We start from the raw sequence: 20354 nt of genomic DNA, 5'->3' as shown, positions 1-20354 counted from the left end.
ATGCACATTGCATTGGAGTGACTTGAGTGGTGAGTCGACCTTACAGAAAATAGACCCGCTGCGTCACAGACAAAAGTATGTTCGATATCTGCTGTTACAAGTCTACGATTAGCCTTGAGGGTTATTTAGTTAGTTAGTTAATCATTATGGTTGAATTTAACAGTACTGCAGCAGCAGTGTTTCTCCTGAATGGCCAGACTGTCAGACAATTTTACTGAGTGGAATCTGCATCAATCAATCTGCGTCAGATTAAGAAAGTGTCCCAGATAGGAGTAAAAAAACAAAATACCCCTACAACAATCAGATAAATCAATGTGAGTAAACTCACAAGAAGATAAAGAATTAGACAGAAAAACATGAACATCACCACCAAGAGTGTACACAATCTGTGGGCTCAGCACAATGAGGACAGAGGCACGCACAGCGTCACCTAGGTCCAAAGAGTAAAAGTCTGTCCTTTTTTCCTTTCTCACGTTTCCTTTCACTTTGTCTCTCTGTCCGCATCTGTCTTACCAAAAAACACATCCTGACTAGAGCCAGTGTTTGCATCAATCCCACCTTTGTACTTCAAAACACAAAGCGCACCTGCCTTACTTTGGTCAAAGCGCGGGACAGGAGGGAAGAGAGAGAGCAGCTACAGTACTACTACTACTGTAGCTGCTCTCTCTTAGTACTGTAGCTGCTCTCTCTCTTCCCTCCTGGACCTTGACTTGAGGGGGAAATAACAACACTGATGTCTGTCTTTGGATTGGAGAGAGAGAAACCTTGTAGATGCCTTCCCTGTTGTTGACTTAGACAGAAAAATTCTATTGATCTGTTTTCGGCAAATCAATCCGTCTTATCAGTCCCCTCTCAATAGGTTTGCATCCATCTCTTTGTTTGTTTGTCTCTCTCTGTTAGCTGAAGTTGAAGCATGGTGTGGGAGGAGCCTCCACCCTCTCCACCCCTGCTCCGTTTGATTTAACTCATTTAATCTCCTGAGTCCCTAAAGAAATCCCCGGGCGGCGGGTGGGTGGGCGCGGCCCCTTTGGATGACACTTATTCTTCCTAGAGAATAGCAGAGGTAAAAGGCAGCAGTGTTGAGTTACAACTCACTTTAATGGCTTTGTCCATTTGAGGCCGATGGCACCACTTCTCTTTAGACGAGGACATGTTAAATCAAACTCAGTCCCTGCACCTTCGCCCTGACGGCAGATCGTGGAAGCATTTGGGAGACAGACAGGCAGGATGCTCTCCATGCCTCTCTGGCATACATTCAATCCACGATCACTTCCCAGATTTCATCTGGTGACGACATCCCCTGCTGGCTGACCTCATCAAGACAGGGCCAGTGATGTCATTCATGCACAAAATGGTCCACGACGTATCTCCAAATCAACTCTCAATAACTTTCTCAATGACTCAATCATTTTGACATGTGTGATGTGGGCATCATACACAAAATAAATCAGATTTGTTTTTGGGGTGAAGTTCTCCTTTAAGGGAATGGGTACGGGGCGGGCACGCTACGGAGTATAGGTTTCAGGTGAATGAGAAGAAGTAAACACTAAAAAGACTGTTAGTCATACCAGCCTTTAGCAGTTGTGTGACTCACCCTCCTCGTCGTTGCAGAGGTACGAGTAGAAACCTTCCGACTTGAGCATGATGAGGAGCGAGCCCCATCCCAGCAGCACAGCGGAGAAGAGCAGATTCTCGATGACAGCGGTCACTGCCATCCACCAGCGCCTGGCGAAGGCTGTGGCCAGGGACGGAGCCATGGTGAAGACGAGAGGCGAAAGGCACACTATAGGGCAGCAGGAGGAGGAAGCAGAAGAGAAAGATGGAGAGAGAGAAAGACAGACAGGGGAGCGGAGTAGAAGAGAGCAGGCAGGTGACGTGCAGCAGAGAGCAGCGCAGATTGGAGCCTCTCTCTCTGTCTGACGCTCTGGACGAAGGATCACTGATCACTGATCTGTGGAGAGGAGAGCAGCAAGAGGAAGGGGGGGAGGTTTTTCAGTTAGCCTATTGCTGCTGAACTCACTGAAGGAAAGGAAGGGTCCGTTCCTCCTAACACACAAGATCACAAGATAAAGCCACTGAACTTTGAACCTGACTCAAGATAACTGATGCCATGGAATGAAGTGTACAGAAAATTAACCATGTGTTTATGCCTATAATGGTGGATTATACAGAAGTCTATTTTTGCTTCATAATTTGTTTGAATACTGGTAACTTAATTGATTTTCTCACTTTATATCAGACACACATTATTAGTAAATATGGTTAAGATGTTCCTCAGAACATAACCAGCAGTGACAACAATAGTGGAAGACCTTTCTAATGCTGAGCCATGTTTTTGGGGAAAAGACAAACTGGTCCAAACTGGACTCAGCGAGAAAGTGGGGCTCTCTCACCACCCCCTCATGCCATGGCCTCTCTCTCTCTCTATCTCTCTCTCCCTCTCTCTGTCTCTCTATCTCTCTGTCTCTCTCTCTCTCTCTCTCTCTCTCTCCTCACAGGCCCATCGAACCGCAACTCTTCAATGGAATTACTGTGGTGCATCCAAAACAATAAACATAAAGGAGCTGCCAGACAGACAATAAACAAATACGCCGCACACATCATCATCTCTGTCCCTCTCTCTCTCTCTCACACACACACACACACACACACACACACACACACACACACACACACACATCTCACACACACACACACACACACACACACACACACACACACACACACACACACACACACACACACACACACACACAGCACACACTTAGTGTAGTTGCAAATCCCGTGGAGAATAAATAAACAGGCATAAACATCTAGGCTAATCTCAGTCTTTCAGTTTAACAGTATTCTCTACAATAGTAGGGCATTATTATTATTAAAAGGTATCCAGGAGAATTGCACGACCTCCATACCTGCTGTCTGTTTACACTGCAGCATGCACCATATATCACAATCCAAACTTCTCTTGATGTGCTCCACGTGAAACTGTCCTCCGTTGGCTGAATGAATGAAATGACCATCTATGAAAATGCAGATTTATACTGAGGCGGCGGAGCTCACACTGCGCCCCCTGTTGGACATTGGCTGTCAGATGTCCGCACCTACCTTGATGAGAGGCTGGAGAGGGGGGGCGGGGGAGTATTTTAAAAGTAAATCGATTTAATACGGGACAATTTTGATCGCTGTCGCCATGGAAAGTAGACAAACGTTAATGTATTTAGGGAAGTGCTTATTCTAGCCTATACTTAACTCAGGCGACTGTATAGCCTGTCCCAGAGCCATATGAGTCGTGACATCTCCATTCACTCAATGGATCGTTTTTTACTCTCAAGAGTTCCAGGAAGTTAGGTCCTGGATTAAGCAGCAGCACTGTCGAATCGAATTGTACAATCAGCTCATTTTAGCATTCCAAAGTAGCGCTGGCTGTTCATTGGCTAATGAGTCATGCATTTTGGTCCTCCGCTGACGCCCCTCTCTTTCAAATTGCTCTGGCCTGTCCTAATCAAGGTCGATTTTCAAACCAAAAGATGATTGGTGAATATTAACAATCGGGGCGGTTTAGGATTAGGCCCCAATCAGAATTTATTTAAAATGTTGTACATTTTAAAGTAAAAATGAATCAACATGTGATGCTGTGTAGTACCTTTGTATCACTAACTTTTGAGAATTGGAGATTTGTGTGATCTTGACAATGTTGACGACTGGATGACAAGCACAGATTTCTGAAAATGGCTCAGAAAAACACACTTCAATGTAGGCCTACCCCATCCCATAGGCCTCCATTTTTATGTAGCCTATCTCTACATTCTGGGTCTAGACTAGAGAGTTTATTTAACAAGGCTGTGATTATCCTAGAGCTCACAATAGGTCATTTTATACAGTAGGCTATAAGGTCAAGTAAAACAAATTATCTTCACATTTTGAAATGGTTACTATGAGGCCATATTTGGGCTCTTTGGATTCACAGTCTCAGCTTTGTAGCCATACCCAAATTATACTATTCCATAACTGTTTTGGCAGCACAGTGTGCAGACAGGGGTCAGCTCGCCATTCCGATCATTGACTTCTATGCTTTCAGAGAGGCGGCCCTTTTTATCTCCAAAAAATGTTTCGCCGAGAGGTTAGGTTCTGGGGGAGGTTAGGCTTAGGCGTGGGGGGTGGGAGAGGTTAGGTTTAGGGTTAGGGTCTGGGTGAGGGTTCTTTCACAATGGCGAGACAGATCTCAATTTTGTCGGAATGCCGGTATTTCGGAGTGCCGACATTTCGGAATGCCGAGGTGTCCCCGTGCAGACATATGGAAACAAAAAAGGCAAGAAGAACATCTTTTCACTGCATGCAGAACTCTTTAGGACCCTGGAGCTCATGTAGCTGACATATGTCAGACATGGCTGTAAAGCTAAGACTCATGTGGTTCTAATTACACCAATTTCATTCAGATATCTTGATGTGAGAGGTCAAGGGACCCAATTGAGTAGTCATGCCCATTTACATTTGTCAAGAACTTTGCCGACTTTGGAGCTGTTACACGCGCTTCGCAGCGAGCTAGCATGGCTGGTAGCCTACCTACGGATTTGTCTGGATGTAGGCTACTGTATTTTGTTTGGGGGGGGGGGCTCAGAAAAGGGTCTAAATCAATCAGTCTCAATCAATAAAAGGCATTGATAATGGCAGGCAGGCCGTTGAGCTGTGACATAATGGTAGTTTGCTTCCATGCAGTCTCAAATCTGGATAGTTTGCGGAACCTGGCCGATAACAACCATGGAAAACATGTTGTGACTCATGATGTCTTTCCTTGAAAACAAATGTAGGATACCGATTAGCCTATTTCGCTGCAGTGGCGTAAATTGAAGGAATGATAATGGAAGCCATATTGTCATAATAGGCCTATAGTCAGAAGTTGGGAGGCAGCGCAGGATCTTTCATCCAATAAACATGATCATTGTGCGCATTGATCAGGATGAGCCAACAGGAACAGAATGTTTCTATCTCAATTAGATAACAAATATGGCAATTAAACTGTGATTGTCTCTTGAGAACAAAGGGTGAAACCACTTTTAAAATTCATACTTTTATCTGGTCATGTGCTGTCCAATCAGTAGGGCCTACCTATCTCACACAACAGGGCAAGGTATTGTTACTGCAGGCTCCATTCTCAAATGAAAGGCCCTACTTGTTCATACAGTTGTTACTCATTTGGTAACAACACCGGGCTATTCGTATTCTTAAATACAGTATTGCATAGTTTCCAATTCCGTTTCGTCATGCCACATGAGCCTGCCATTTGTGTGTACAGGTTTCCACCCATAGCCACAGCAGGGATGGTGCCGTTTACCCACGGGGAGGCGGAAAAACAACAATGGCCATTTTCAATAGAAAAGACAGACTCGTCACTAAATCAATTGTGATGTCATCATCATCAGTGATGTCACTCGAGCCATTTTGACGTCATCGGTGTGACACCATCGGCAACCGTGTTGTTGTCATCAGTGACGACTGTGATCGATCGGCGACCTGGCCACTTTCTTTCCTTCATTGGGACATAGAACTGTATGACAATTCTGCATTAAACCCTAGACACCTCGGCCCCTTTGGCCACACCATATATATTATATGGCTCCATATGCATCTATATTTATTGTATGACGTTTCGGCCCTCCGGCCGTCTTCAAGATGTTGCTTCACAATACAGTTGGATAAATGTCTTTATTTCACATTCACACTTTGAATCAAACATATTTTGGTACAGCAGTGCTTTGCATAAGTAGCTAAAAAACAATCCATCAAAAATATAGTGCAATAAACAGGAGCAACATACGAACAATCCACAGCTAATAGAACATTGTTGAAAATTACCTTGAACTTTAGACATGATTGTACCTACAGTACCTACATTGTTATGGGTACATTTTGGCTAGCTTGACCAGTGATTCATTACGATTCATAAAATCTTTACGTACGTAGCCCCTATCGCACACATACTCCACAGTAATGCAGTTCCTGGATTTAAATGAAAAGTGCAGTCATTGTCATTGTCTTAAATGGAGTGCCAATGTAGATATTATCGTAAAGAAAGCTCACCAGCGTTTGTTTTTTCTGAGACAACTCAAGAAGTTTAGGGTCTCAAAAACAGGGATGTGTCTCTTTTACCGAGCCATGATAGAGAGTGTGCTCACATTCTTTATCACAGTTTGGTTTGCTAACTGCTCAGCTGAGGACAAAGTGAGACTGAACAGGGTCGTGAAAACGCCTTCTAAAATCATAGGATATGCCTAGCATCAGCGACATCTACGATGTCCACATTCTGAAGCTGGGGCTAAAGATAACTAAGGAGCCCTCCCACCCAGCTCATGCTCTGTTTGCCCCCCTTCCTTCAGGGAAAAGGTTACGCAGCATCAAGAGCAGAACCACTCGTCTGCTCGTACCCTAAAGCGTAAGAGCCCTTAACTCCTCCTCAGCTGTTCAGCTCACGACCCCAATCTAACTATGACCCCTAGCAGGGTCTTTTAATGCACCGACACCTTTTAATGCACTTTGTCCTTCTGCAGAGTTCTCTTCTTTTGCTCTGTCATGAATCTTTACTGTATGACATACTGTCTGCACTTTACTGTTGTTTTTACTGTTTCTTTTTATATATACCGGTACTTTTCATATTATGTGCAGTCATATTGCCCTGTGAATGCATGGTTGTTGTCATTGTGGTTGTTTCTGTTTGTCTGTTATGAGCACACGCCAGACAAGACATTTCCAATCAATTCTTTGATATGGCAATAAACTATTGCATGTGAATCTTATTGTTGCACACACACACAGACCAGAGTCAGGAGTCCCTTCCTGTTAGTGCAGCACACCCACCACAAAAAGTCCAAGTGCCAGAGAAAGTAATGGGGTGTTTATGGAGCCTCCACTTCCTGGTGCAACAGCAGAAGAGAAGAGACAAGGGAATAGTATTATTATTCAAACATCTTTGATATTCACAAATTATCGTTTTCATGTCGTTTCATGTCTTATTTAAAACTAGAAATAACCACCTCGCGGTTGTATGCCCCCACCAACAAGTCACAGTTGCAGTCTACATCCATGTCCAGTCTGTCCAGAACATAGACATAAATAATATGGACGTATCTATCCCATTACATTTCGTTTTCCTGGAGGAGTTCAAACAGTGGGTGTCAGCATCTTGATTTTTCGTCAGCAGAGTGGGAGGGAATGGGTTGAGTCCTTCCGCACCTCACGTGAGATGGGAGTTTCCCAGAGCCGTAGCTCCACCTGCTATTGGTCCGTGATCGGCAAGCTGTGTGATCACTGGACAGGCGATCTGTCAATCACCCCCTTTTCTAACATCTATTTTACTCCAAACGGGCGAGTTATATAAAAAATTACCCCCCCCCTACAGTTGTTATGAAAAGGTGAAATTAGCTATATAGACCAAAACCGTGTTTCGCCCCCAACTGGAAAGATGTTTAATCCTGTTACAAAGTCGGCCATTTTAACATGGGGGGGATGCCTACTGCCCCCGACGCCTAGTGGCCATCCGAGGAACTACAGCTTTTCAATTCACTTCGGCATCCTCAGAGCCCACTGGTCCAGACTCATAAAATACATGTATGTAGTGAAGACTTTGAAGGAATCTATATATCAATTGTGAGGGCAAAATTATTTCAATCATTTTGCCCTCACATTATCTATATCTATATCTATAAATTTGGCAATGCTCTGTTCTCCGTTTCAATTTTTGTCCCACTGATGATTTCAGCAGTGATGTCATAAGGCGGGGGGAGCACACACACACACACACACACACACACACACACACACACACACACACACACACACACAGACACAGACACAGACACAGACACACACACACACACACACACACACACACACACACACACAGACACACACACACACACACACACAGACACACACACACACACACACACACACACACACACAGAGGCATTGTGACATCACTGATGATGTCATCAGCGATTCATAAGACTGATGATGTCATCAGTGATGTCATAAGACTGATGATGTCATCAGTGATGTCATAAGGGGGCACCCCTCCCCACTGATGATGTCATCAGTGATGTCATAAGGGGGCGCGCATGCACACACACACACACAAGGAGGGATTGTGACATCACTGATGATGTCATCAGTGATGTCATAAGGGGCAGCATTTCCACCGTTTTTTGTAGAATGACCCAAGTTCACTTTCTCAGCTAGCAAAGCGATGTCACAGTGAAGTTGACCTTTGAACTTTTAGATGCCAAATGTCATCACCTCATCATTTTATCCAATTAGGGATTTGTGTGAAATTTGGTCATAATTAGTGTATGAATTCTTGAGTTATATCGCCAAAAATGTTGTGGGGTCACAGTGACTTGACCTTTGACCACCAAATTGAATCAGTTGATCCTTGATTCTACGTGGACATTTGTGCTAGGGCTGCGACGCATTAGTCAATTCATCCATTAGTCCATGAGAAAGAAGAGTCTTAGTTGACCAAGTTTTCATTAGTCGGTTAGTCGCAGGAAGAAGAAAAAACACTCAAACTCCATTGGGGAGCTGTGTCTTGTGGTTAAAAAGTTATTAGACCAATAACTCAACTTTGAGTACCTGGCCGGAGTTCAATTTTGATGCCATCAAACTACAAAGCAAGGCATCTGTGTGTGTGTGTGTGTGTGTGTGTGTGTGTGTGTGTGTGTGTGTGTGTATGTCCTTGTCCTCGTGTGTGTGAGCATTTCTTTCCATTCGCCCAATTTACTTCACACTTGGCAGGTGTATTGCTGGGGAATCAACAACGTGCGATGACTAATCAACTAATCGATTAATCGCTTGAACTAACGACTGTTGACTAAAAAAAATCTTTGGTTGAGAGTAGCCCTAGTTTGTGCCAGATGTAATGAAATTCCCTTCAGGAGATATCGCGTTCATGAGAATGGGACGGATGTGAAATTCATCCTTGAGTCCAGAAGAAATTTCCTCAAGGCGTTTCTGAGATATAATGTTAGCAAGCATGGAATGGATGTGAGGTCACAGTGACCTTGAACAAGGTTTCCGTGGGGTCTTAAAAAGTGTAAAATTGTATATTCTGAAAATGTCTTAAAGGCGAGCTGAACCCCATTGTTTTTTTTTGTTCACATACCTGCATATTCAGTGCACCTATTTAATAATGTATGCAAAAAAAATCAAAATCACAAAAATCTAATTTCTTTAGTTTTTCACACTTTTTCACATCAAAAGTTCATTTTTCAGGATTTCATTCATAACTGTGATGTACAGTATGGTGACGTAAGTACTATCAAATTTCTACCACACAACCAATCATATCACAACATGGCAGCTGTCAATCAATCTTCATTTTGAGGAGAAAATTCTGCAGGCAAGATGGCCCCTAGTGCCTGTAACCTGGCAGAATTTCTAGCCCATAAACTAACTAATAACTTGACCAATAAGTATGTAACATACAAAATAAAACAAACTGTAATGTCTTCATTTGATGTAGAATGCAAAGACATGTAAGTGGCTCATTAAACTCGCATTCCAGGAATAACGTTAACGTCCGCAGGTCTTAGCCCTTGTTCACACAGGACGCCGAACGAAGCAGAGCTGAAGCTTGAGGCAGGCACAAGCTGAACTGATGCCTAACCGTTCACACAAGAAGCCTTCTCTTTTCCTCCCAGCGCCTCCTCGGCGCGCCTTGAACCCGCCCACAACTCCCATTGACTTCATGAAGCCTGGCAGCTTCAAGCTTCACGCGTCACGCTTGGAAAATAGGACTGAATCCTGAACGATCGCTTCACGACTGACACGCGCGCGGGTGGTGTGAACGGCCTCGCCTGTTAACAAGGACGCCTAAATTAAACTTGTGGATTAAGCGTAGGTTGAGTTTAGGTTGAGCGTTGCTTCGGTGTATGGTGTGAACGGGGGCTTACCCCCGGCCCCTCGGATTTTCCAGGCCGGTAGGCAGCACATTTGCCTCGGCTTTCAAACAGTACTACACGCGCAGGCAGCCAGTTCCTCAGTTCTCTGTGGATCCCACTCGCGTAGCGTGGGCCCGGCGCCACGAGGGGGCGCCACGGGGCTTTGCACCCTCAGTTCAATTTTCTGCCCCCCTCACTTTAAATTTGATTTTTTTTTTTAAGAATAGTTCATCTATAAAGGCCAGTTAGGCAATGTTTGTACCTGACATGTTTCGGCTGCTGTTTCTGCAGTCTTCATCAAATTTGATCAGTTTAAGTTAATGTAGGCTACCCCCTATAAACATAGCTCTGTTGTTTCAGAATTGGCAGGGAAGCGCTATTTGCTGTGCTTTGGTTGTCACAAGGGCAGAAATACGGAGACAACGCATCTGATCACTTTATTTCTTTAATTTAATGAACCTGGCACTGAATGGCTATTATTTTGTTTAGTTGTTGATTTTTGCAGCAATTGTTTATTCTATGACTTTTCATAGACATATACAGTATGTTCAGAGTGCTCCAGACAGGTCCCGCATTTCATGTTATGCAAAGCTCAGCTCTATTAATGCCTTAATCTGCGGCTGTGAAATAAATGTTTTATTTGATTTTGAATAGTAATCTTTCTTGTGTTGTTATTGCGCTTTTCAGAGGTTATTATGGTTAAAAAGTCCAGAAATAGGCATAGCGGGTATATAACCTCAGTGGTGATTCTAGAGTCTGTTGGGGCCCTAGGCAAAAATTCCAAGGGGCCCCTTCCAACCAGCATTCCTTTCACTTTCAATTCAAGAGAAAGTACATGAATCATGCAAGTTTGACAGGAAAGATTCACATAATTATGTTCTCTTGAATTGAAAGTGAAAGTGAATGACCGTGAATCATTCCTGTCAAACGTGCATGATTCACATACATTCTCTTGAATGTATGTTTCACTTTCAATTCAAGAGAATGTACATGAATCATACAAGTATGACGGGAATTACATGGGGCCTCTTTAGGGAGGTTTCAATGTCATTGCAAATCGTCCATTGGTTGTTTATGGGGAGGGAGTTGCGGTCACTGCTGTGGAGTAAAGTTTCTCAGCCATCAGGGGCCCCTTAATGGCCTGGGGCCCTAAGCAATTGCCTGCATTGCCTGTTCGCAAGCTGCGCCTCTGTATAACCTATGGTTTACGATATAAAAATATCAGCCTCCTCCCCAGTTATAACCGCCCCCTTAGTCATTTCATCCTGGTGCCGGCCCTGGCGTAGTGCCACAACACGCTGAATCCCACTCGATTTAGGGGCAGAACATGCCAGGATTGGCCAACGCCAAATCCAGTCCCCGGAATTGTCAAATCAAATCATCGACACGCTATGGCCCGCCTCTCAAACCTCTGTCATCTCAAGCAAGATTTGTTTTCAGTCCGATACGTCTCTGACCCTTGCACCACTTGGGTTCAGCTCATCTTTAAATTCGACTGCATTTATTTATATAAAATAAAGCTAGGGTATCGGCCCCTTGTCACAATATCTATGACATCATCATCAGTGCCTATGACATCATCAGTGTTGTCATAAGATGATTTTGGTCAATAATGATGTCATAGACATTGTGACATCATCAGTGGGACAAAAATTTAAACAGATATTGCCCACTTGCTCCCTTTTATATAAAAAGGATGTATTAAGATTTTGCCAGGTCTTAAATTACTTTTTGGGTTATGAAGTTACCGTTACTTTTACAAAGTTTATTTAGTTGAATTAAATAACAAAGCATTTGCTTGCCCAGCACCTTGGGCAAGCAAATGCTGAAATTAGGAACGTTGGGTATGAAGGCATTAGAGTTGTACTGTATGGGAAGACTTAAAGACATACAGTACAGTATAGACCTTATTCGATTGACGTCACTCACGTACGGGCACGCCCACCGCCGCCATATTGTTGACATTCCGCAGCGCACTGTTTAAAAGTGACTGACAGCTGTCATATCTTAGGACGCTAGCCAACGTTACTTACTAGCCTATTTAATGCTGTTTTACTGCATCAGGAGCTATTTCACAACAGCGATAGTGTGCTGTGTTACACGACTGTAGTAATAGCAGCAATAAAAGCCCGGGTGTTAGCTACTAGCTACACAAACGTGAAGGGAAAAGAGACTATGAGGGTAACGTTAGTAGCAAACATTGGGGTCATGCAAGCAAGCGTCAGATCAAACAAACATTTAACGTTAAGGTTATTTACCTTTGCTGTCACGACAATGTTTGATGATGATGATGATGATGATGATGTCGTTGGTGGCACAAAAGTAAAAATGTCAGACCAATTGCCACAGATGAAATAGTTATAGCTATTACTCAAGGGATTTGAAAGCCTTCAGCTCCTGAGACGTGTGTAGCCTATGCCAATACTGTATTCACAATGTCTGGTACGTTATACCTGGCAATATAATGAGTTATATTTACTCCAAGTCCGTTTTTTATAGGGGTCCGCACCTCCGACCAAACTTATTTTTTCATCACTTCTCTTTCACGAAGCCATAGCTGTTGCTATACGCTCGGCCAGACCTACGTTACGGCTGTGGGTTGTCAACAATATGGCACTGTCCGGGGTTATCGAATAAGGTCTATAGCCATTGTAAAAACCCAGCAGCAAATGCCTGCTGCCATCATCCCCCAAGATAGTTTCCCATCGGGAGCATCAAAGTCTGATCTTCCTTTCATACTTTCAAGTGAATAATTGGCTGATTCTTGATAGGTTCACTTATAACAAACTAAGTTGTGATAGATGGAATATTATATCAGTTCTAGTGATTACAAAATTCAGCAACTGATTGATATGCATCTACATCTAAAATGTTCGTGCAGTGTGTTGAAATAGGTGGCCATAACGATGTCAAATTTTAAATGCATTAGAAACCTGAATAGTATAAATATTAATACTAATAATAATGCGTTATGAGTTGTTCCAGTTAATTTAGTTCGATTATGGTTAAGAATTATCTTTCCATTATGAGGACTTTTCTGGAATTAAAACACACAGACCCAGACACACACACACCTTTGATGGTGAAAGTGGTCTCCATGCCGGCGTGAATGTGGTCAGTCACATGGCAGTGGAGCAACCAAGTCCCAGGATTCCCGGCCTCCATCTCCACCGTCTGGAAAGTCCCGGGGAAGAGATCAAACACATCTGCACGATGCGCACGGTCCGTCTGATGTGCACGCACGCACGCACGCACGCACACACACACACACACACACACACACACACACACACACACACACACACACACACACACACACACACACACACACACACACACACACACACACACACACACGGTTGGTAACAGAGAGAACACAGAGGAGGAAGTGAGCATAGACCGGCACATCCAAAGCGTCAAGGCCGCGCCCCTTTTTGGGGGATAGAAAGAATAGCTAGCATAGACAAAATACCAATTAATTAATTTTGGGTTCGTGTTTTTTTGGTTTGATAAACATGTCTACTAATTATTTTGCGACCTTGCCCGAACCTGAACGGTCGAGATATATTAATAAATTAAGGTTGACTGGTCTGTCGTCATGTCCGTTCAGCCTGAGTCAAAGAGGATTTCCGCATTCCCCCAAAAAGGCGCGAGGTGCAGTGCGATGACGCGGTGCAGTTCTGGTCTATGGAGTTGAGGAACTGAAAGCATGATCATGCCAACCATACATGAGTCAGCTTTTTATCTGGGTGTAAGACCTTCACATATTACACCCTAGACATTAATGTGCAATGACACTATTTTAGCAGACAGAAATATGAGCTAGTCTTCATAGGGTACATGACACAACATCAATATTTACTATTATCAAATAACAGCACAAAAGAAGAGAACAATTTAAATCAAAGTCAAAACTATGGAACTAGGCTCTAAAAAATCTTGCACTTTTAGACTGTGGTGATGATGATGATGATGATGATGGTGGTGGTGGTGGAGAAGGTACCTTGTAGGTGAAAGTCTGAGCATGAAAGTGTACAGTGTGCATGTCTACTTCGTTGCCCATGCCCAGGAGGTACCAGTCGACTTTCTGGCCCTCCGTCATCACCAGGCCATGAAGGTTACCATACAGCTTGCCATTTATCCCTTCAACACACACACACACACACACACACACACACACACACACACACACACACACACACACACACACACACACACACACACACACACACACACACACACACACACACACAGAACAGAAACAGAAGCAGTCAGTTTGTGTCAGGGCATGACACCAAACCAGTTAGTTAAACAAATAAACCATAGTTTATATATCACTCACTGATGCCATCATTACCAGCATTTTTCTTTTCTTATTTTATTGTACAGCACAAGTGCCTATTATTTATTATAAGCAAACAGTGCCATCCATACATTTTACTTTCACAATTTGTTCTTAACCTATGTATGGCGACTTTCTACAAAATAAACCGGACTGTTGAACTTTAAATAAACAAATAGAAAAGCATTGTGATTCCGTGTTTGACGTGTCAGGGTAACAGAGCCGAGGGTTGGACAACATCAGGTTCAGTCATCCTCGTCCCAGTCCTTCTTGCCCTGGGGAGCTTTGGGTCCCCCTGCAGGTTTGGCCATGATGATCTGGTCCACTCTCAGTACTGTGATGGTAGCTAGTTTTATGCCCCAGTGTTTGACCAGGTAAGGCTCCAGAATACCAGCCTCAAGCATGTCTTTCACAGCAGAGCCTTCTCCCTCAATGTCGAAACCGATGTTTTTGTTTCCCTTGTGATGCACAGCGTACAGTTTAGAGATGAGCTCGCTTCCCTTCACACCAGAGTTCTCAGCCAGGGTGCGGGGCATGGCCTCAAAGGCTTCTGCGAACTTCTTGATCGCATACTGCTCCAGACCGGGGCAGGACTCTCCATAAGAGGCGATCGATCTGTCTGGCCAGCTCAATCTCAGTGGCTCCAGCTCCAGGTACCAAGCGCTTGTCCCTGACGAGAAGCTTGAAAGTGTTGACTGCATCATCAACGGCCCTTTCAATGTCATCCATCAAGTTGTCAGTGGAACCTCTGATCACCAGCGTTGAGATGGCACCATCCTCATTCTCGTGTTTGGAGACAACCACCTGGGTGTCTCCCACCTCCGTCAGGTAGATGTTGTCACAGTGACCCATCTCCTCTGGAGTAGGAGTGGTCATCCTGGGAAGTGCTACAGCTCCCACGGTCTTGCATAACCTCCTCAGGTCCCATTTGGAGTTGAGTCTGAACACCATGAGGTTGTACTTATTGGCGTAGTGCAGTGCCATGTCGGCCACCTTGCCCCCAGTCACCACCACGTTGGCACCGGCCTCCTTGATGCTCTTTACCTGTGCCTCCATCATGTCCTCCTCTCCCTTACTGAAGTTCATCAGCTCCTGGGCGTTATTTATCAGCAGCGGTCTCTGTCACCATACAGTCAAAGGGGCAGGAGAAAACTACAATTTTGGCATCTTTAACTGATGTGATATCTCCCTCTGTCTCCTTCTTGAATGCCATGCCATGTAGCATGGACGAGCACGTCAACCCACAACCCAAGATCTTGCATACTCTAACGTTGGCAACATTGAAGCTGCTGGATTCTAGCAGGGAAGATGGAGACACAGGCCTGAGCGATGAGTTTGGAGAGGAAGTCTTCGTTGCCGTACTGTTTGCTCATGATTGCTGAACGGATAAGAGCTGATGCCTCATCAACATCATGGAGGTTCTTGGCTGAGGAACACACACATTCTGGCAGGATCTCCAGAGCCTTTTTGCATGCCATCTCATAGCCTTCAATCACCTCTGACACAGACAGGCCCATTCTGAGCAGCTCTTCAGCCAGCCCCAGGATAGCGCCAGCAAACACCAGGACAAAGTTTGTCCCGTCTCCGACCTCCTGCTCTTGCATGTGGGATGCCATCACAATCATCTTGGCTGCAGTGTGTTGCACCTCAAGCTCTCTGAGAATTGTTGCAGCATCATTGGTGACAAACAGCTTCCCCAAATGGTTTACGATAAATGTATTCATGCCGTTTGGCCCATAAGCGGTGCGTGTGGTCTGAGCCAACTCCTTACAGGTGCGGATATTACGGAAGACTGCCTCTTCAAGCCCTGAATAGCGCTTAGCGCCATCCTTCAACATTTGGGCAAAGTCCGGAGCTTTGGGTACGTGAAAAGCCATTTTAAGATGTAGCAAAGATAACTGCAGTGTATTTGAGTTGGCTTAGGCACTGAGTGGTCCAATTTATAACCCAGCAGGGAAGGCTTTATGACATCACTGATGATGTCACAATGTCTTTGACATCGATGATGTCACTGTTTAATCACTGATGTTGCAATATCTATTGGGCCCTTCACATGGGGTCGGTCATGTTTACCGTGAATACGACCGATTAACCGGGCCCCTCATGTGGTATTCTTCACATGTTACGGACAGACGGCTTGACGGACGGACGGACATTTTTGATGAACACTACTTACATTCAAGTGTTGATAGCTAAAGAATGGATGAAGCTCGAATATATTCATTCCCCCCTATGAAAGCCCCTCTTCTTTCTTTTGAGATATTCAGTGTTTACATATTCATAGAACTATTCTGTGGGTCTTGAAATGAGTGGCAGGCAACTTTTTTTCAAAGCTGGTGGGCAAAGAACTGAAGGCCTCGCGCAAAATAAATATTCTTATATAATTCAATTTGTGTGCTTATATTTTAGTCCTCTCTTTCTCCATGCGACATCCTATCCTATCCCATTACCCTGAATCTGTATGGCACAGGACTATCCTATAGAAAAACAGGGGTTGCGAGCCCACTCAAAATCGATGAAAAACTCACTGGGTGCAGGGCAAGCAAAATAGTTCAGAGAAGAGAGAAGCCAGCACTCCAAATGTCTTTTCGTATGATTTAATTCCTCAAACCTGGGCAGCAGACAACAGACGTTTCAGTCAAAGACCTTCCTCAGCGTTCACGTCTTTGACTGAAACGTCCGTTGTCTGCTGCCCAGGTTTGAGGAATTAAATCATACGAAAAGACATTTGGAGTGCTGGCTTCTCTCTTCTCTGAACAGGACTATCCTATCCCATTACCCTGAATCTGTATGGCACAGGACTATCCTATCCCATTGCTTTTGCTGCAGTGACCCCGTTTCCGGACAGGAAAACTTCTGGTTCCTCTGAAGAAGTGTGGTTTCACAGAGGGGGAAGATGGGCACTGTGACCCCATCCGGGGCAGATCAACGTTGACTGTTGTGTTGTTGTTAGTGTTAGGAATGATGGGGAGGGTTATTGTCCCTCTTCTCCTTTCTTCCTTGTTTCCTTTCCTAAACACTTGTGACTGGTTTTCATTGAGAAATGAGGTGTGGTTAAGCTGTGTGTCCATGTGATGTCATTGAGGTGCGCACGCAGCCACTGAAGCAGATTTATGAATGAACACTGCCCAGGTGTGTGCGCGCGGCAGATTTGAATGAATGCTCGAGACGCGACACCACGCCAGAGGACCGACACACTCACACACGTCTCTTTGGACCGATACACTTATTTATTGAGAACCAGCTTTTTGTTTTACATTGTGGATCCTTCCTTAAACAACTTAAACTGAACTGAAACGACAAAGACGGAGCTCGCCGCTCTGGAGAGCCAAGACGGTGCTGGCGAGGCCTTGTCAGAGGTCCGCTAACGTAGTCAGCTACTACATGACATCAATCTACTACTACGGTAAGCTGACCCACCTCTAGTGATTATTTCTCGTTTGGAAACCAGTCCTTTGTTTTGTCTGTTTCTATCCCCTCTTTTCTCCTCTTTAACACACTCCAGGTTAGGACTAGCTTCGATAGCTAAAATGCTACAAACACATCTTGTCCCCTAGACTGCTAGTCCGTAACATAAATTGGGAGGCCCGTCCCGGAATAAATCTGATTGTTTAAAATTAGCGTTAGTTTAGGGACTGTTCATTATTTATGAGAGGGGGGGTATGGTGCAGAAAGGGGGAGGGATATCAAATATTTTTTTGAGTCCTGGGGAGGGACTTGTGTTTTTTATTTTGGCTTTAGGGAGGGCTATACAACATTAATTTTTTGTATTTTGTATATATTTTAAATGCGTTTTTTCGTTCCAAAATTCGTGTTTACTCCCCTATTTATATCTATGGTTTACCTGTATGGTGACTGGACTTGGTATCTCCCATTCCTTCCTTTCACGTAAACCGCTGCTCCTATGCACTGTGTACAGGCCCTCACTCGGTCCTGCTGTTTGCTTGGTGCATTGACTGGAAACGTTTATCATCGCTTTATATTGTTTCAGAGCTGGAATTGTTGACACATATGCAGTTGGCTAGGCTCAGGGCCGGTTCGAACATATAGGCGACATAGGCGACCGCCTAGGGCGGCACTTGAAGGGGCGGCAAATTGTGCGCCTTCACTTGCAGCTCTCCAAATATTCTCCAGCGCTCTGCCTCTCATGCTCTTCCCCGCTAGATCCATTCTCTCGCCGCTGTCCGCGGCACGAACCGCCCGCCCTACTATGCCTCTGATTGGCCTACCCTGATATTCTTACCCTAACCCAACCAATCATCACTCCTCATGCCTAAACAAGCACTACTACTAGCCAATCAGAGGCAGAGGAGGGCGGGTCATCATGTCTTCTCCATCCCGCTTGAATGAGGAAAAGGGACACGGAGTAAATGAAATGACATAGCCTACAAGTAGACTAATTTACATCATTAACTTTGGGTTAAGGTAGCCTAGGCCATGTGCTCATATGTGTGTACCAGTATTACTGTAATCAGTAAATTAGCGCGATATTTCTAACGTTGTTTCTGGGTTCCAAAACAATCTGTTTCCCTGTGTGGTGCGCAGTGCGCACTTTGCCTGCCCATTCATTGGAGAGACCAAAATTCCAAGATACAATATCTGAAGTTTCTCAAAGTTGAAACTACCTCTGCAGTAGTAGCCTACAATGAAACAAGACAGACTTAATGGACTGGCAACAATCTCCATATAAAATGAACTGGCAGAGAGAATCCTAATAGAGGATGATTGGATTTATTTAAAGACCTTTGCTGACGCAGCCCCCGCTGGTGTCCACTTCTGAAAGGTAAACAAGCTTTATTTGCCAACAGCTCGTAACAACAACTCGCCTTTGTTAAGTTGTGAATCTGTTGCTGGTATAGGCTTTAGGCTAAATACATTGTGAGTCTTATATTACTGTGGTTGCGCCGCCGTGCGCACATTCCGTGTTTTATGCACATGAGAAAGTGGTAGATAAGAGAGATTTGCATAGTTTGAGGGTCTGAAAAATTTGATTATTTGGAAAATATCTGTGCTGTATCATGACTGCTGTGGTTATTGGAGTTATTATGCAGACCTGTGCAGACCTGTGGCGCGTTATTTTTGTAGGTAGGCTATATGGATGTGCAAAATGCCTGCATATTGCGTCATGCATACTTTGATGCTGGTATGGTGTTGCCAATTGGGGGCGGCATAATTTGTTCTCGCCTAGAGCGGCAGAATGGCACGCGCCGGCCCTGGCTAGGCTACTGTAGGCTTTATAGCTAGGAGATGAGGCAGTTATTGGGCTGGGTAGCCTACTAAACGTTATATGCCCCCCGGCCCCTCTCTCCCCCGATGTCATAGGGCGCTATCAAACGTAGCCAAATCATCGGAAAAGGTCATATTTTCTTCAATACTACCTTTGGTGTGAATATGATAAAGTGTGGTTATTTATGGTGGAGGGAGGGTCATGCATTTATCTCCAGTCACTCAGGGAGGGACATGGAAAAATATTTATAGATCTGGGGAGGGTGAAGGAAAAAAACGAAAACAAAGTCGCCCCTGCACCATACCCCCCCTCTCATAAATAACCAACAGTCCCTTAGTCAGTACATCCAAACATTCTGTTTTTGTGGAAAAAGCACAGTGAGTTGGATTCAGCTCGTTAAAAGCCGTATGTGTCTAGGTTTAGCGTTAGGTCTGGCATACGCGCTACGAGCAGACTAGTTAGCTGTTCGGTGCAAACCATTTTTCCCACAAACAGACGTTTGTGTATGTATGTGAAACTGGTTAGCTTTAGAAATTAGGTGAGTACAATAATATAACGTTAAAATAATTACTGTGTGTGTTGGGGTTAAAAACGGGAATATAGCGTTGGTTAATGGGTCCCTGGTAAGTCTAGTTTGGCTGGTTAGCTGCTAGCTATTTTTGGCTAAATCTTGTTAGCTTTGGCTGTCAGTTGTGTGAGTGTGTGCGGCAAGGTAAATAAACTTAACGTTGCTGGCAGTGGTCCGTCTGGTAAGTAGCATTGTTAATAAGCGCTCTAGTATGGCTTTGGTGTGTAATCGTTGGGAATAGTGACTTATTGTGAGCTAACGCTACGCTACCTCTTGTCTTGTTTG

The 20354-nt window shown here is 44.3% G+C and overlaps 2 protein-coding genes and 1 pseudogene across 3 annotated transcripts in view; all 3 read right to left on the bottom strand.

Annotated features, from left to right (window-relative positions):
• Positions 1-1757, bottom strand: part of slc43a2b (solute carrier family 43 member 2b) — a gene marked incomplete at both ends in the record, with an annotated part of 30328 nt that extends 28571 nt beyond the window's left edge. Inside the window, 2 exon segments of the mRNA XM_083643010.1 lie at positions 1569-1595; positions 1597-1757. Coding sequence (XP_083499136.1) covers positions 1569-1595; positions 1597-1757 — 188 coding nt within the window.
• A 3987-nt stretch (positions 1758-5744) lies between these two features.
• Positions 5745-20354, bottom strand: part of hephl1b (hephaestin-like 1b) — a 78579-nt gene continuing 63969 nt past the window's right edge. Inside the window, exons 17-19 of the mRNA XM_083643529.1 lie at positions 13936-14075; positions 13007-13160; positions 5745-6908 (exon numbers count right to left, since the gene is read on the bottom strand). Of these exons, the coding sequence (XP_083499655.1) occupies positions 6835-6908; positions 13007-13160; positions 13936-14075 (368 nt within the window). The 3' untranslated portion in view covers positions 5745-6834. The remainder of the gene's footprint in view (positions 6909-13006; positions 13161-13935; positions 14076-20354) is intronic.
• LOC310782798 (T-complex protein 1 subunit theta pseudogene) lies at positions 14471-16151 on the bottom strand (annotated as a pseudogene). The gene has a single exon. The product of its transcript is annotated as a T-complex protein 1 subunit theta pseudogene (transcript).

Source organism: Poromitra crassiceps (genome assembly GCF_964638095.1).
Source record: "Poromitra crassiceps genome assembly, chromosome: 1".
Taxonomy (NCBI): domain Eukaryota; kingdom Metazoa; phylum Chordata; class Actinopteri; order Beryciformes; family Melamphaidae; genus Poromitra; species Poromitra crassiceps.
Note: the sequence above shows the minus strand (reverse complement) of the source record. Positions and strands in the feature narration are given on the sequence as shown.